Source organism: Oreochromis aureus, linkage group 6 (assembly GCF_013358895.1).
Source record: "Oreochromis aureus strain Israel breed Guangdong linkage group 6, ZZ_aureus, whole genome shotgun sequence".
Classification (NCBI taxonomy): domain Eukaryota; kingdom Metazoa; phylum Chordata; class Actinopteri; order Cichliformes; family Cichlidae; genus Oreochromis; species Oreochromis aureus.
Window position 1 is genome coordinate 12,771,919 of NC_052947.1, and position 17,914 is coordinate 12,789,832.

The 17,914-nt window shown below is 41.6% G+C and overlaps 2 protein-coding genes across 2 annotated transcripts in view; one reads left to right on the top strand and one right to left on the bottom strand.

Annotated features, from left to right (window-relative positions):
* On the bottom strand, positions 1–17,655 carry sh2d3a (SH2 domain containing 3A). The gene is made up of 20 exons (XM_031743866.2): positions 17,475–17,655; positions 17,171–17,262; positions 16,935–17,052; positions 15,753–15,782; positions 15,602–15,663; positions 15,335–15,483; positions 9,821–9,860; positions 9,556–9,672; positions 8,652–8,795; positions 7,944–8,233; positions 7,740–7,825; positions 6,930–7,049; positions 6,695–6,852; positions 6,362–6,562; positions 4,863–5,024; positions 4,576–4,691; positions 4,065–4,236; positions 3,840–3,951; positions 1,136–1,321; positions 1–623 (listed from the first exon to the last, which is right to left on the bottom strand). Exons 2-20 carry the CDS (start codon positions 17,258–17,260, stop codon positions 448–450), a joined length of 2,529 nt encoding a protein of 842 aa, XP_031599726.2. The 5' UTR covers positions 17,261–17,262; positions 17,475–17,655; the 3' UTR covers positions 1–447.
* The window catches only part of LOC116323525 (proto-oncogene vav), a 29,544-nt gene continuing 24,643 nt past the window's right edge, over positions 13,014–17,914 (top strand). The window contains exons 1-2 of the mRNA XM_031743873.2: positions 13,014–13,289; positions 14,439–14,534. The gene's annotated coding sequence lies outside the window, so the exon portion shown is untranslated. The remainder of the gene's footprint in view (positions 13,290–14,438; positions 14,535–17,914) is intronic.

Here is a 17,914-nt window from a genome sequence, read left to right on the forward strand (position 1 = left end):
TGACAAAGGAAAACTTTTATTTATGCTATCGAAACACCGAAGTGAAAAATAGAGTATCCAGTGAGGCTTCTTTAAACAATGATTTTTAAAAAAAGGATCAGAAATGTACATTTTGTAAACACATTCCAGTTTTTGGAAAAGCAATTTTGAAATCTGGCGCAGGCCTATTTCACAATAAAGGTCTGCGCACACATTCCAGTTAAAAAAGAAAAGAAAAGAAAAAGAAAGTTGTTAAGCTGTTGTTTGACGAGCTCGACATCCAGTCATTTCTCAGCAAGTGCAGGAAAAGAAAAACACTTTTTGCTCTTTCTGTTTTATCTCCCAGTTGAGATGTCTCTTCCTTTACCTCCACAGCACACAGAGGCTCGGCTAAAAACTTGTTTTCCTCAAGTGAAAAAAGTGCCGATTTCGCTCTCTGTTCAGAGAAACGGAGGGCTGAGGCTCAGGTTAAAGGTTCGGGTTGTCTTTAGATTCCAGTTTTTTTGAGAGGACACAAAGCACCTTATCAAACTTCTCATATCGCTCCTTCCTGTCTGCTCTTGCGCCCAGCTGACCCCAGAACAGCCGCAGGGCGAACTCTGTGCGGAAAGCCTCGAGCAGTTTGGGGATTGGCTCCCAGCCTCCTGTTGGAACAGTGCGTTGGACACTTGATCAGATCAGATACCACCAAGATACAAGTTTCACAATGTACACAGTTTTTGAGCATAATACTTTTTACTTTTCCACTTCCTGTCCCCGCCAGTGTTTATTTTACATTACAATGGGCTCCGTGCAAAAACTACTCAGATGAACCAATTATCGGTAGCCTGTGGGAGCAATCCACTTCATTTCCATATTTCACAAAACACTCTCTCGACTTACTTAATAAAGCTGAAGGAAACTGATGCACAGTGAATATTCTGCTCACCATATCACCATCATCAGGTTGCCAGTTTTGGGTTCAACATTTTCTCGACTTGAATTTCAGCTCAGTAACACAGCTGCCTCAAGGCATCTTCACACAAGCTGTATTTTTCTTAAACATTTTACTGAATATCATTTCGCCCCTCATTTGGACTCACGTGCACTGAAATTTTAGTTTCCTTAATAACACTATTGATAATGTTGTACTGTATTGTGTGGATGATCGGCATACCTGAGAGCAGAGCGTGTGCGTGCTCCTGATAATCATGGGCATGCAACGCAGCGCTGCGAGCAGATTGGAGGACATCGTAGAGTAGCTGACAGCCTCTTTCGCTGTCCTCTACTGGGTCCTCGCCCTCCATTAGCATCAGCAGTGGAACCAGATGTGGCAAGGCTATGGGGCCCTGGACTACAGAGCCTGCAAACAAAAACACCGTACCCATTAACCTCATAGGGGTAATGCAAAGATTTTACACATCAGTGTGTTTGCTTACACATTTAAGGGAATACTACACCAACTGCATATTTATATAAGAGCTTAACGTATATAATTAAAGCCTGATCAGGCAACTGAAAATTTAGTAAAGGAAAAAAAAGGAAAGCCATTGACCATGCTATGCATGTTGATGTTGCATAGTTTGTCTATGAGACGGCATTCTGCAACTTGATGTTTTTGGAACACCACAAACAGCTGATGCAAGGAAAACTGGGCAGAGTGTAAATGACTAATTCACAACTTGTTGTGACAATAAAAGAAGAAAACTGCATTGTCACATTATCTAAGAAAGGACTGATAAATGATTATACATGTCAAATTTTAGTGAAAGTTATGTTTTGTGTGTTTTGCCAAAATATATCAAATCACCAAATATTAGTATCGGTCTTAAAAGTCTTATATTGATTGTGCTCTATATGTCATTTCAGTAGTTGGGACCACATCGTCATTTAGGTTTGACAGCTTGTCTAGTAGATGAAGGCAGACGGCTTGAGCATGAATTGAGGCTGCGGTTTAGGGAAGGCCGGGCAGATCCTCATGTAGTAATGAAGAGTGAGTGAATTGAAAAAGGGAGGGAGAGTGAGTGGGGTCTGAAAATGAGAATGCACAGCTTGTAGAACCGGTGGGGGTCATGTATAGACAGAGAACAGGAAGTGTATAGAGGTGTGGTCCCGCTCCTGAAATTCAGATAAACTATTTCCAATTATATGTAAGTTTAACCAAATGTGCACAGTACTGAGCAGAGTTACATAAAGTTCATTTTCTTGGTAGGCTTTCAAACTTAAGACTGTCCAAAGAAGAGGATGATGCTGCAGGGCTTCTAGACAGGTCTTCAGTATCCAGCTGCATGAAGTTATTTAATTTCATTTTCTAACCCATACATGCTTAGCAACAATAATGAGAAAGTCTTGTTATTAATAAACCTATACATTCAAGAGGACATATTATACTTTCTGTGAATAATTACAAAAACAACAACATTTTTTTCAATTCTTGGACTAAATTAGAGAAGCTTTAAATGGGGGAAAAATCCCATGCTGGTTCAGGCAGAGAAAAGCCCTCAGCTCCGGTCTCTTTCTCTCTCTGAGAGACTACTTTCTTCTAATTAGCTGGACCTCACCTAGCAGAACCTCCTCAGAGTTATATATGAGGAGCATAACAAGCATAACTGGACCTTAAATGAATTTGAATATTACACAGAAATCCTCGTGTAGTGAATTTACAGTGCTGTGCAAAAGTTTTTTGCCTCTAAGGAGCCAGACATCATTAATCGTTCTCCAGGTTTTTCTGATGCTCTTTTAAAGTTTTGGGTGTTGGTAGCTTTTTCACTCATTTTCGGTCCAGGCCTTGTACCTGTCCACTTTCAGATGAATGTTTTTTTTGTTGTTTGTTTGTCAATGTTTTGAGGTTTAACATATGAATAATTTGAGCATAAAAAGGCACCTAACTCAAGTGATGAATCAGTGTTGTATCTGTGTGTAACAGACAACTTAGCAAAGATGCACTTTAAAATTGTATCTTTAGGCACTTTGTACAGCTTGTGGGGGAAAGATAAATAATTGTTCCCATTTCTTTAGTCGAATCTATGAAAAATGCCAAAGATAACACAGTTTGACAGGCACAGAGTAGTATTTTTGCACCAGCAAGTTATTCCCAAAGAGCTGTTAGCTGTAAACTTGCCATATCTCAGCATTTTCTGCGGTCTCTCCTTAAAAAAAATGAAAGAAAGAAAAAACAAGAAAACTGTGCAAGTGGAGGACAAAAGAAGAAGTGGGAGGCATAAAAAGACTGTCTACAGCAGATAAACAGTCTGATATTCATGTCCTTAAGAAACTGAAAAAATACAGCAGAGGCCTGAGACAGGACCTCAGTGATGAATTGATCCATTTACTGTTTGCTGAAGCCTCATCAGAAATAAGTTGGCTGTCAAGAAGCCATTCTTACGCAAGGGAAACGAGGAGAAAGGGCTGAGGTGTGCCAAATTACACTAGAGCTGGATGAAAATCACTGGCAACGGATATTATAAGGAGAAGGGATACTGCAGCAAAATCATGACAGAGAGAAGAAAAAAGCTTTTAAAGAAGAGCTTTGATTGTCCTTCAAGAAGCCTGGAGAACTGTTCCTGAAAACTACTTAAAGAAATTACAAGAAAACCTGCCTAAGAGAGTCCAGGCCGCGTTGAAGAATACGCTCATTAGAAATGTACAAATTCTGTTTCTGCCTTACGTACTGTATTTCCATGCATGTTTGCACAGGTTTCAATAAATCGCTGCACCTATTTCACCATTTTACAAGCTAAATCTAAAGAAATGAAGGGTGCTCGAGACTTTTGCACAGTACTGTATTCTTTGTAACGCCTGATCAAACCACAAGAAACAAATATTTCTAACCGCGCTGAACAAAAGTAACTTGCATATACGATGTAAACACAGCCACTCACCATCTCCCTCATTCAGCGACTTCATGAAAGGTTTGAGATTCTTCTCAAATAAAACTGCGCTCTCTGTGTACTCCCTCCTCAGCTCTTTCCATGTCGCCTCCAGTCGCGTTATCTGCACATTTGTATGTAAACAAATATTCAATATATGCAAGAAAACTTGAACCGCATTTTACTGTGAATAATTTTACATCCAGCAATCACAGTCCTCTGTCATAAATACTCCACCTGAGGCATCTCCAGAGCCTTCATCACAGCTGAGAAAGAGTACAAGTTGTGGGTGTGCTCTTTCAGGGCCTGAGCCAATAAGATTACTTTGTGTAAAACAGATGCTCTCTGCTCCACCCTCCCTGTGCAGCCCAGGATATCCACTGCGACTCCCAGTGCTATTAGATGATGCCTAAAAAATGCACATTGAGTGGATTAGAGGCATCTGAGTGGACAGAAGATTGAATGCAGTAACTGGTAAGGGACATTTTTCATTTCTGAACACTGGCTTTCACCCAACCAGAGTCCAAGCAAATACAGCTGAGGTGAAACGAATTTTGTGGTACCCAGAGAATTAGAAAAAAATGTGCAAAAAACCCCAAACAAAGAAACAAACAAACGGCTGACAGCATAAAACTGATCCTTTTACAGTTTCTGTGTACAGCCACGAGATAAACCAACAACACCAAGGATGACTGACAAAGTGTAACATTGAAATGATTTTTTAAAACAGTGTGCAGGCTGCATGTACCTCTCTAATAAATCCTGTCTTAACTGGTGTCCATGTGGCAGAGTGACAAGCTCCAGCCCTGAGCCAACTCCCATTAGCCTCTTCTGCTCATCGGTCACCCCGATGATGCGTGCTACCTGCACAATGAGCGATAAATGGCCAGTCAGATTCCAGATCCAGCTCATGGAAGCAATTTCAACAGCTCATGTGTACATAAAGTGTTTATCAAACAACTCAAGATTAGAAACTACTGTTAAATTCAATACAGCTAAAGTTTTAACTGAGAAAAGAGTAAAAACCAGGGACACCTGGCAGTCAACGCTGAGCATGTGCAAAGCCATGGTTTTAGGGTCTGATTGGGTAAAGAGCTCTTTCAGCGTCACCAGGACGCTGTTCTCCAGAGGTCGGTTATTCTCAGGTAAGAGCAGCGACTCAAACTGATCCAACTGGAAACACGACTGTGACTCCATCTGTAAGGAAAGCAGAAGAATATCATATACACATGATACACATTAGTGCACAGTTATATATAACTGCGCACTAATGTGCATGGATTGAATTTATTGTGAATATGAAGTTAAGACGGCAGAGTCAGGCTTTACAAACTGGCAAATACAATATTATTCTGACACCTGGTGGCAAAAAGGTAGTAAGTCAGTAATTAAAACTGCAGTTGAGAAACAACAGGAAATATGCATGCAATAGTGCAAAAAAAAGTGTCACTTTTAATAACAGTCAAGGTCAATGTTGACATGATCTCAGGAACAATGGAAAACTTCCTCTTATGTCTGGGGTGGCACTCTCCAGGCCTCAAGGGCCGGTGTCCTGCAGGTTTTAGATGCGTCCTTGATCCAACACAGCTGATTTAAATGGATCAATTACCTCCTCAACATGTCTTGAAGTTCTCCTGAGGCCTGGTAATGAACTAATCATTTGATTCAGGTGTGTTCACCCAGGGTTATATCTAAAACCTGCAGGACACCGGCTCTCGAGGCCTGGAGTTCCCTATTACTGCCTTATGTACTGGTTGCAGAAACACAGATCATAGAATCACTTTACTTTCTATCTGATGTGGCTGCGTACCAGCAGACTCGGGCTGTGTAATCAAAGTAAATGAGAAGTATTTTTAACTGTTGAGTTTAAGCAACAATTATCTCTTTCATTTGAAATAATCTGTCTATAAAAAGTACGACTCTTCGGACCAACAGTCCGATTTATTCACCCCCCCAAAGAGGAGGGTGTATTTTAATCTGTTCCATTTGTTTGTTCAGATTTTGTGTGATGGTAGATACCAATAACAGCTCAAGCTGATTTTTAGTTAAAGCTGACCTTGATAAAAAAAATTATCAAGCACAACACACTTTCTATTTTTTCATTACGAAATATTGATACGTAAAATTTTGCAAAATCACGCTCTGCATGAATATATCTTAAAATCTCAAGTTTTTACAGCTTGCAAATATCTACTTTTAACTGGCAAGACTGGTACAGATACAGTTTCTGACACTGTCAGCTCTGTGTAGCTGACCAAACACTGATGTGGAAGTTGGAGCTGCTGTGCCTGTAGAAGTATGCAACTATATCTAAGAAATGCAGATTTGATAGCACTGTGATGAATTACACAACTCCAACAATTTAAAGAGTACGCTTTTCATAAATCATAATCAAATAATTGGAAATCAAAAGCCTCCCAGGGGAGCATAAAATAGATTTATGTACAGATAAGAACTTAATAGTTCCAGAAGCCTCAGAACCAATGGGAAATGTGAAAACTACAAACTGGGAGGTAATTATTATGTATACAAACATGTGGTCGTTCAAAGTGCCAGTCCTCCACTTCCTTCTCTGCCTTCTTCTGGAACTGTTTGTCAAACAGCAGCTGTGAGGAGGCTTCTCTTTTCTCAGCCTCCAAAAAGCCAAAGGAAGTCTCTGTGAGGCGGGCACGACTCTGCCACTTTTCTTCCGCACGCAGCCGATCCACATGACCTTTCCGCTGGCTCTGTGGCACCTAAACAGAACAATAGGAGAGCATAAGTCTCCACGGAGGATTTAGTTGTAGCTTGAAAGGACTTTCTCATTTCTGCAAACATAAACAGTTACAACAGAAAGATGGCATCAGCTGTGAAATTTTTTCTTTTACCCGGATGACCAGCTCATCGTAGAAAGAGGAGGGGTCTGCATCCCGGTCTCTGGGTGGGGGAGGTACAGTATTGGCGAAAACAGTAGAAACCCTGAGAGGCTTAGGAGGAGCTCTGGGGTGTAGCTGCCCATCTGAACCTCTTAAAGTTGCACCACCACCTGCATCAGAGAGAGGGAAGCGTGAGCTTTGTTTGTTACATAAAGAGGTCCTGCATGTGCGCGGCTCTCCACGTTACCTGGGTGGGAAGGTCGTGCGTGTCGTGGCTGTGGGCTCAGAAGGGGCTCACTGCCTGTCCGAAACACGGGGGAGATTTGGGCAGGGCTAGTGTCCTCAGACTGAGGGTTCTGTGGAACACCTGTATGAAGAAGGTGACAGGGCACTGAAGATGGAGCGTGGATGAGTCTTCGAGCATGACAGTGACCCAAAACATATCCAAGGAAACAAAGAAGTGGCTAAAGAAGAAGCACATTAAGGACACAGAGAGATGGAGGGGCTGAAGCTTCGAGTTGGCCTAAAGGATTTAGAGTGTTTCTGTCTAGAGGAGTGGGTCAAGATCCCTCCTGAGATGTGTCCAAATGTATGGTGACCAACTACAAGGAAAGTCTTACCGTTGTGCTTGCTACCAAGTACTAAGTCATGTTGGGGATCAAATACTTATTTCACTTAACGTAAATTCATCAAATCAATTCATAATTTTTATATAATGTGTTCTTTCTGGATTTTTGGATAAAATCCCTCTCTCTCCATAAATACGAGAGACTGTTCATTTCTTTGGAAGCGAGCACACTTACAGCTTCAGCAGGGGATTAAATAATCATTTCCCCACCACTGTATGTGTAAAATGAGGATCTGCAAATCTTTTAAACCCATATCAGAATCCAACATAAAAAAAACCATATCAAATGTTTAAATTCCAAAAAAGAATTTAAACATATTCCTTTTTTCTGAGGGGGTCAGGACTGGTTTGGCAGCACGAGTGGTACATCGAGCAGCTGACATTAATGTTGCTGTTCTGCGAATACGCTGCATGTTTGCAATACTGTACCAGTTCGTAGGTTGCTGTCAGACTGTGCAGTCTGAAGTGAAGGCCTCCGTCCCACGTTCTCCAAGTTTGCAGGATGACTTCCACTTCTGCCACACATCAAACAATGCTCAGTAACACAATCATTCGCACCTGTTTGATTAAACTTTGCTTTATATTTCAGCGCTCTACATATGAATGTGCACCACACAAATTACGTCCTCGCACCTCAGCAGCGGATTTGCAGCTTCCAGTGTGTCGGCATGTGTGGAGCTGAGGCTGCGTCTTTTGCTAAGCTCGGTCTGTTTTTCTCCACCTGCAACTTTATTACAGCTGCTTTTGGACTTAGCCTGTCGCTCGGTGATGACACGCAGAGGAAGGGTCCGTGTGATTGGGTGAAAGATGACAGCGCCCGAACCCTGGGAGATGGGCCGACGCCCGCCCACATGGAAACGAATGAGAGCGGGAACGCTGTCAAAGCGATCCTCCTCAAACTGGAACAGCTCCCGAGAGTAGCCCTGTCACACAGATGGAGGCGCAGTCACACACACAAACATACACACAATGTGTCAAGCAAAGGCAGGAAAGACATATTGTTAACAAAACAAAAAAAAATGGGTAGTGTAGCTTGCAGCTGTGGTGACCCAGAATCATTACTGTTGCTTTTAAGTTGGTATTGATTAAAAAATAATAATAATAATATGTACAAACATCAAAGAAGCTCTCAAACTTTTTAGCAGCATTAATATTTTTATGAATTATTTTTATTTATATTTTCTTTTTCTATTGATTTACAGCTTTGATATTTTCTACACAATCACTACTAAATATTGCTATAAGGGGACAACGGCCAGACATATCGTATGTGCTGTGTGTGTGTTGTTTGAGACATGGATTGTTGTCAGGTTAGCACAAGCACACGTAACACAGACACACCTTTTTGGGTCGGAGGACCACTCGTATGACTTTAAAGTGCATGGGGCTGTTCTTCCAAAAGCAGGTCAAAACATAGTCGCCAGCGGAGGAGCTCGAGTCTCGGACCAGAAAGTCCCCATCCCTCTCCAGCAGAGACTCGGCAGCCTGGAGAAGAGTCAGCAGGTTAGCTTTGACAGCCAGACAATTAATTTGTGTCAACATCTTTTTTTCCCCCTATATCTTAGGCTTCATGTGGGTTACACAAAGAAGTTAAAGGAATTGTTTAAATTTTTGTGCAACTGCAGCCATTTGCTTTCGGTTGGAGAGGTAAAATTAATGCCACACACACTCTCATGTCTGTGTGATAGATACAATAAGTTGCCAGTCAGCTAAAGATAAGTGTTTAAGAGCTGTCAAGAATGATGTATGATTACTGTAAAGGATATTTATGGTGAACTATGCTGTTAAACTTAGCCTTCATTTACTTATTCACCTGTTTTTAAACAGGAAGTGGCAATAAGTCTGTATACTGAAGGAAACTTCAATGCTACCTTTATCCAAATATAATAAGAGTAGCAGCTACACTCATTATATCCTGTTTGCTTGTTTGATCTGCACAATCCAAAAACTGTGAGAACAAGAAAACAACTTCCTTGAGGTTTCACTGACAGCCTGACAACCTCAAGATGAAGTCACAACTCCAGGAAGTTGGTTTTTTGTGTCTATTTCTGCGCCGTCTGTTTACAGTCTTCATGCTAGGCTGAAACACAATAACGAGCTACAAGGTGTAACTTGATATTTATTTTGTACAAACATGAAAGTCTAACTTTTCACAGCACAGCAAATAACCATATTTCCAGAGGGGAAGTAAATCTGTTGCTTAAACGTGCGTAAATGCAGGGAGAACAGTAGATCTGATGTGCACCTCTCGGTTCAGCGGTCCGTGGTACCACGCGTGGCTCCTTGGGTCATCAGTGCTAAGCTTCAGCTCTTCTTCCAGCTCCTTCTTCAGTGAGTCCATCTCTTTTCGACCGCCAAACACCTACAGCACAAAAAACAGCAGCCCCCGCGGAGGCCAGAGATACACTGCTGATTTCATCTGCTCATATTCTGCATGAGCGAGGATTTAAAGGGAAATTTATAGAATGAAAAAGAACACAGCCAGAAAGGCCATGTGCTTAAGCTCTTACCTTCAGCTGGCTGAAGTATGCAGCGACACTCCTCCTCTTGCTGAAAAACAAGAAGTGATTCGGAGTTACTCGTCTGAGCCCCAGAGAGCCACAGATGATGGTGCCATGTTTTTCCTCTGAACAAAAGCAGCACGAGGATGGAAGGTCCAAGGTCAGGGTGTGCGATTAACACCAGAAAAGCTGAACGACTTTTAATAGCCTGCCTTCATTTTCTTCCTTCCTTCCTCCCCAAGCTTCCACCTTCCTGCCTCTGTATACACAAGGCTCGCAGATGAAGAGGTCAGATAACTTGTAACAGGGCTGGAAAAAGATAACTCCCACAGATTATATTAACTATTCAATAAAAGGTCCATATGGACCTGCTCCTCTCTGTGTCACTGGAACAAATTATCTGTTTAGGGATTGCTTGTGCACAAACAGTGATGTAAGGGTTACAGTGATTTGAGCCTGGACATCACCACTATCAACATCTACACAAAACCCGCCCCATTTTTTATACTTTGGTTTATGTAGAGAAGTATATTCTGATTACAAAAACAAATTTAGGATCCTCAAATCCTACAAGTGCAATTGTTCTGATGAGTCATGTTTTGTGTCTTTTAATTGTTTGTTCAGTGTACTGGTCATTTTGAAGGACATTTGCGACACCGTTAAATTAAGCTCATCAAACTGGGTCTCTATTTTCAGATCTATATATAATCAAGTGTTCTGTTATCACAAAAACCTTTGCAAACAAGTCATAATTTTATATCCCCAAATCATCAAAAATGTTCTTTTCAGACATATAATCTAAAAAACTAGCATATGTTTATTTTTTAAATGAAAACTAAGTCTTTAACAGGAGAGTTATTCAATGGTTGTTTAAAAAAAGTCCACCAACCTTCCAGAAAAAAAACATCCTATGACCTCCATGACCTCAGAGTCCTCAGTGCCGCTCATCCTACCTGCCTTCACTAGCAATGAAGCCTGACTGCAATGAAGCCTCTCTTCCATCATTGTCCTCACTGAATTCAAGACCAAGCATCCACCAGAATGACAGCAGCCCTTGAAAACTTGCTCCCTGAACAGTTATGTAACATCACAAATCCTCATCCTGTATGCCTTTTAAATATTCCACTCAGGAGTTTTCTCCTTATTAACTAATCCACCTGTCATTTGATCTATAAATTTGACAAAGTGGCAAAAAAATAACAATAATAATCACACTTTCCTAAAGCCAAAAATCCAACTTCCACATAACACAAAGCAAAACAGCAAATCCCCCAAAGCGAAGCGAAGCTGCAAAGATCTAAAAACAATTAATTAACTGGGTATGAAGCCTAATCCAAAACACAGGCCAGAAAAAAGCCTTTAATTGTGCTAAGAGGTAGTTTCAGTCTGTGTCTCAACCCTGTGGCAGTGGATAAGTACACTTTAAAAAAAAAAAATGTAAGGAAACACTTAAATCTCCCACATGTTTGCACTGAGGAGGAGACGCTCTGTATCTCATTGGATGGTGACAATAAAGGCATTCCACTCTCTGTTCTAAATCACACATCAGCGCTTGATGAAGGAAATACTCAAACTGAAAATCTTTACTGACATACACTGAGTAATTCAAAGAGAACAAAATGATGTCACAGTGGCCAGTGGGGACGATTAATCACTAACCCCGTGAAGGTTGGAACCAGAATCAAACCAAAAATCTGAGATAAAAACTGAAACCACAGGCTGACACACTTTTATCGTAATTTGTCATGGTAGTGTGTATGGGCTGTGCAAACCCACAACAACCTCTGGCTATGCTCCTGATGAGATGGCAGATGATCGCCTCCATCTCATCAGGTGGGTGAAGTCCTCTGTGTGGGGGTCTGTTCGGTGGAGTCACCGATACATGACATCCCAGAGGCTCTCAAATGGATTCAGGTCAGGGAAGCATCAGAACCAGTCAGTGGCAACAATGTCTTCTTTATCCAGGAACCGCCCACACAATGTGGCCACATGAGGCTGGGCATTGTCCTGGACCATGAGGACGAGGGCCCAACGCACCAGAATAAGGTCTGATAGTGGGTGGATAGAGGATTTCACCCCAGTACCTAACAGGAGCAAGGGTATGGTTGACTAACACGTGGAGGTTTGTGTGACCCTCCAAAGACCTGCATCCCCAAAGCAAAACTGACCCACTGCCTGTATGAAGGCTGTGAGCACGCCATCACAGTCTTCATACAGGTAGCAGGTTTAGTGTAATATATGAGTTATGTTGAGGGGTGACCCTTAACATAACATATGTAGAGGTATGTTATGTTGATAATAAAAACAATTATAAAAACAATAATAATAATAATAAAAAAAACGGACATTTTGAACAGAGTGAAGCAAGTTAATTAAGAAGTAATATCCAAGTTATCTTACAAAGATAATCCCCAATTGGTTACTGAGCCATGTTCTGCTGGAGGTTTCTTCCTGTTATAAGGGAGTTTTTCCTTTCCACTGTCGCCAAGTGCTTGCTCATAGGGGGTTGTTTACTTGCTGGGGTTTTCTCTTTGTTATTGTAAGGTCTTTACCTCACAATATAAAGTGCCTTGAGATAACTGCTATTGTGATTTGACGCTATATAAATAAAACTGGGGGGGGTAAAAAACTAAAATTGAAGGACATCCGAATAAATCACAGTTTTAAGATTTCCTGTGAGGCTCTTAGTTCAACATCCGGTCGGAGGGGCGTTGGTCCGGGCAGAAACACCTGTACAACACGCTGGACAGCCAGCTATTGAGAAACGTAACCTGACACCACATATTTCTATGTTTGATACAATTTTTATTAAAATTCTCTGGAAATTTGGCACACCAGAGGAGACCGCTGCCATTATATCCTCTAACAGCTCTTGTTGTCAACCTGAACATTCTTCGACAGAGTCTAAACTTGCCAGTGCCTTAAAATTGTGCAACAGGTCGTTATTTCGCTGGCAAAGGTACAGGTAACAACAACCCAAAAGTAATCACTCTCGACTTTTTGGTTCTAGTTTTACGGCTTCGTGTGCTGAGTTCTGAGTACTGCATGTTCAGAAAATGTCCAGAAAGCCTTGCACAATCCGCATTAAAAGGTAAATTAACTGTTGAGAAAACACCCGTCCTAACCTCCAACATCTCGCGTTAGTTAAAGTTGTTTAAAAAAAACGGCACTGACGGCGGTCAGCGGTCCGTCCTACCTGTCAGCCCGACTCACAGCTCACTCTCCGCGGACATGTTTTACTGTTTGCGATCCGAGTTCACACCAACAAACAACAGCTGGGAAGTTGTAACCTTGTGTCCGTCTCTGCTGCGGTCCCTCCCAGCTCCCCCCCTCCCCTGCCCTGCTTTTCTCTCCCTCCTGCCTGAGTCGTGCTCAGGACGAGTTCCCACAAGTTGCCCTCAGCTCTCCTCCTCCCCGCCCCTGGCCCCGGTGCTGAAACGCCGCTATCTGTCTGGCATTCCTCGGATACCGACGCAAGGTGAGCTGACACAGCAGCACCTGGGACGACAGGAAGGTGGGGAGCTGTATGGGGGTTTATCCTACATGTGGAGCTGGTTTAGATGTCAACTTGCCCAACATTTTATTTTATCACACAAACTGAAAGTCAATATTGGGCAAAACACGGTCAAGGGCGAGCATAGGATTTAAAAACAAGAAGCAGTTGTGGGCTGGGGGGTTACCATGCATAGAAATTAAACATTTTTTAAAAAAGTAGAAAATAGATATTATTGTTATTATTATTATTAGAAGAAGAAGAAACAAATGGAAATTGGCTAATGGTATTGCATGAAAAATGACGTAAGCAATATTTTTGCATCGGGGTGAAAGAAGTGTTAAGACGATTTACACATTACTGCGCTACAATCTATAATATTTGCACAAGTAAAAGTCCCTGCATAGAAAAGCAATAGCATCCAAATATGACCTAAACGTAGTTAGTATAAAGAACAGAGCAGTTCACAATGTTGCAGCTGCTGTTTGTTTTATTTACTTTATATACTGCTGAGTAGCTGGTACCTTTTACAATCCGGCATGATTACTAAGTTTATATTTTACATGAATAATCTAAGCAGTATTTAGTAATCAGTGTTATGTAGAGTAACTAGATGTGGCTCTTTATGTGGGAGTGGACAACATGTTTGTCCCTAGTCCTAGGAATATCATGATGTATTGTCCCACATTTTGACTTGTTTTTGCAGGTCATGCACTTTTCTAGTCAGAAGAAGCTTATCCTGTCTAATACCATCCTTATCAGGGAACACTACAAGTCACCAAAAAGCTTTTTTGTTGAATATGATGGAAAGAAATAACGTAAACGTAGTATATGTGTTCATTCTTGGATGAAAATGGTTAAAATTGTCAGATATTGCTCAAAACAAGGTATACTAGTCTATGGATAGATAGAGTAGCATACCTTGTCTATGCACCTGTCTATCTCTTAGCATTGTTGACATGTCCCACTTTGTCCCACACAGACACAGTGTTTGCCCCACATTCAGTTTATTGGAAACCGATCACCCTGGTATTATAGCACTCCTGCGCATGCATTCCTCATCAACAGATTTTACTAAGTCTTTCTTCAGCACAATAAATGCTGTTTGTTTTATGCCTCTTTATACTTTCACAGATGTTGATAATAGAAAGATAAATTGCTGCTGACCTGTCACGTCCACTGAGGAGGAGCAACAGAAATCTTACACACAGGCATCCCAAAATTTAAAAAGTAAGTGCATGACTGGATGTTATATATTGGATATAAATAGCTTTTGGATCAGTAAAATTGATTTTAACTGCAGGTGAGGTGATGAGCAGACCTATAGAAAGTAGGTGATATGCTAGTATGTAAACGGTCACTTCACACATTATAAAACTATCTTTTCAGACACACTTGAAGCTGTATTTAGCCGTGCAGGTGGGTTTGGTTTTACATCCTCAAATGTTCCAATATTCACATCTACAGCTGCCCTCAGACGAAGGATGCTAACAGCCTATTGTTTGTGCACCGCAGATCTGCTGAAAAACTCCATTGCTGCCTGTTTTGAGAGAAAATAACAGTTAACTGATTCTTTTATGGAGCTCTTCTTCATACGGTCTCTGGATGATTCAAACAAACTGGAACAATGGGTTAAGGAAGGACATGACGTGGTTAAGGTTGCCACTTACCAGGAATAGAGTGAAAATACACGCTTTTTGTAACTTGAATTAACTGGATTTTGTTGCTGGAGATGGCCTGGAGCTAAATCTTCTTCTTTGTAATTGTTTGGACTGTAAGGATTGAACACTCGCAGACGCGCACTTTCACTTTGTCACTGAGTTCTTGACCTTCGTCAGTGGGAGGTGGGACTCAGTGCAGCGTAACATCCTGTCATTTAATATTCATAAAGGCTTTTCATTCGTAATGTCTTTCAGGCCCATTTATGGATAACTGATTGTTTGCCCCGCCTTACAAACTTTGACTCAGACTTTATGAGGTCAAATGTAATCATTAGCCAGACATAGGGCGGTTGGGGGGGGTCACCTTACCTGTGTTTGCTGTCCTGACAGGCATTGTTACTGATGTTGTCCTCATCCAGGGGGCGGAGCTGCGAGCAGGAGGCCGACAGGCGATGTTTCTTGTCAGCGCGCTGGAGGCGGGGCAGAACACTCTGACGAAACAGATCCTTCGGCCTCTCCTGCACGCAATGGTAAATCCCCAGTTAGTGTTGCCTCTGGAGTAGCTGTCTGTATTGCGTTAGGACTTCAGCTGTTTAGTGATGTTTACAGCATGCAGTGCAAACTTTGCGACCTCACCAGATCCATGGACGATCCCAGGGAATATTTTCGGTTCACTCTGCGCTTTATGACTTGCCCACCTCAGAGGACAGAAGGACATTTTTAATGGCACAGGTTGACATGCTGGAAAACAGAGTTAAAGAAGAGTTGAAGAAGATGAGATCCATACCGCTGTCTTGACTGTCCGTTAGAATTGAAGCTGGAATTAAAAAAAAAAAAAAGAAGTCAATGTTAATTTAAATGAATTGGTGATGAAAGTCTGTTAGTTTTCCTGTTTTCATTCACAGAACTGTATTTGTTTATTTCCAAGCATACACTGTGACATATACACAGTGCCTGATATTAATTAAGTTGTGAGTTCCCCATTCGTTCAGGGATCTTCACCTACTTTCATTTATACTAAGCAGGAAGAGCCAGAAAAACCCCTAAAAAGATAAGATTTGACTTCATAAACCGACTCATCACGCACTGCATTAATTATTTTAACAGATTCTGCTCTCTGAAAGTTAAGGATGATTCAACCAAAGATAAGATGTTATCTTTATGTCTGAGTTCTTTCGAGACATACACTCACTGGCCACTTTGTTAGGTACGCATATTAATGCATATATAGCACGGCGTGGTCGTTGCCTCCCTGACAGGCTGGTCTGAGTATTTTGGAAACTGTTGATTTCCTTGGATTTTTCCACACAATTATCTCAAGAATTTACAAGTGGCAGTTCTCTGGGTGAAAACGGCTTGTTGATGTCAGAGGTCACGAGTGAATGGCCAAACAGCTTTGAGCTGATAGGAAGGCAGCAGTAACTCAAATAACCAGACGTTAGAGGCGAGGTACTCAGAAGAGCATCTCTGACCACATAACATGTCAAACCTTGAACCCCTGCAGAGCACAAGACCACACAGGGTGCTACTCCATTTAGCTAAGAACAGGCAACTGAGGCCTACAATGCCTGGTCTGATGAGTCTTGATTTCTGCTTGGATGGCAGGGTCAGAATTTGGCATAAAAAGACATGGATGCAAGCATGGAAGCATCCAATAGAGCATGTTGTAGGAAATGTGGTTATGGATGTGCTGCATATTTACTGGCTGCACATCCATGACCAAATTTACTTTTGTCATGTCAGTATGAACCAAAATCTTCCAGGATATAAGTGGAGTGGGATAAACTACTGAAATACATGATTTAACAAAAGAAAGCCTGACAAATCTGTAATCTTTGATGTGATAATGCTCCACTTTATATGCTGTCATCCAGTACATTTCAATATTTAATTAGCATATTTATACATGATTTCCAAACTTCCCAGCCTTTGTGTGTACGTGCAACTGCATCTAGTGAATGCATGTCACCGTAGTGTGGCTCCATTCGCTCTCTCTGTTTTGAAAGCTGGTTGAGGATGGTTTCTCTGTGTGTTGCATCCTCTATCCCTGCATCCTTCAACTCTCCGTCCGTCACATTCAGCAAACCCTGTAAACAAGTAAACAAACAAACAAAGCCAGACCGGGAACATCATTTAAAAAAAACAATGATTAGGGTACAAGAACAAAAAGAAAAGATATGCATTTTGAAGATTTACTGTTCATACCTCCAGACCATAATATTCACTCTCAAGTATCTTGGTGTACTGGGGCAGGCCAATCTGTCTCAGCCACCAGGCGATGGAGCGATTATTCATGTCTGAACAACAAGTTGGGGGGAAGATACTGATTACATACCAGCACATATGCAAACACGCACATGCTTGCACATGTTTCTGTGCATAAGAGTTTTAGAAGAAACACAAATGAAGGATCAGCCTGATTATCAGCTTACTTCCAGAAAGCAGCCAGCCAGAAGCACAAGCAGACAGTCCAGTTTGCCTTGCAGCAGCTACAGTATGCAACGCCTACCTGTTTACAGGGTCCCCCGTCTCACTCTGGGAGTCTTCTGTCTCTTCTCTTTTTAATATCTCTCTTTCATTCTACTTTTTTCTTTCCTTACTTTTCCTCCCTTCTTTGCAGTAGTCCTTGTCAAAGTTTCTTATATCATTAAGTCTGCCTCTCACTTTCTGTTTGTGGTAATAGTGGAAGCCCGCTCCCCCTCAAACCTGCGGGGTCACCACAAAGCCAATCAGATTTTACACTGGGAACACAGCACCCTCCCCAAAACAGCAAATCACATCGCAGGAATCCTCTTGAGTTCTCGGTAGGTGGAGAGCGCAGGTAGAGACATGCCGTGAGATAGATACAGAGTTCCAAAAAACAAGAAGGGGGATATTAAATGTTAGGCAGCTGTCAGCATGTCAAGTCAGAGATAGGAATGCAGGCCCAGCGGTGTGTCTTCCAACCTG

Excerpts from the sequence above, each read along its gene's own strand:
- sh2d3a (XM_031743866.2), bottom strand. The coding sequence starts at position 17,260 with ATGAATAATCGCTCCATCGCCTGGTGGCTGAGACAGATTGGCCTGCCC. Across the intron at positions 5,025-6,361 it reads GGCACTTTGAACGACCACAT|ATGGAGTCACAGTCGTGTTT; the intron begins GTTTGTATACAT and ends CTTTCCTTACAG. Across the intron at positions 624-1,135 it reads CGCACACGCTCTGCTCTCAG|GAGGCTGGGAGCCAATCCCC; the intron begins GTATGCCGATCA and ends CTGTTCCAACAG.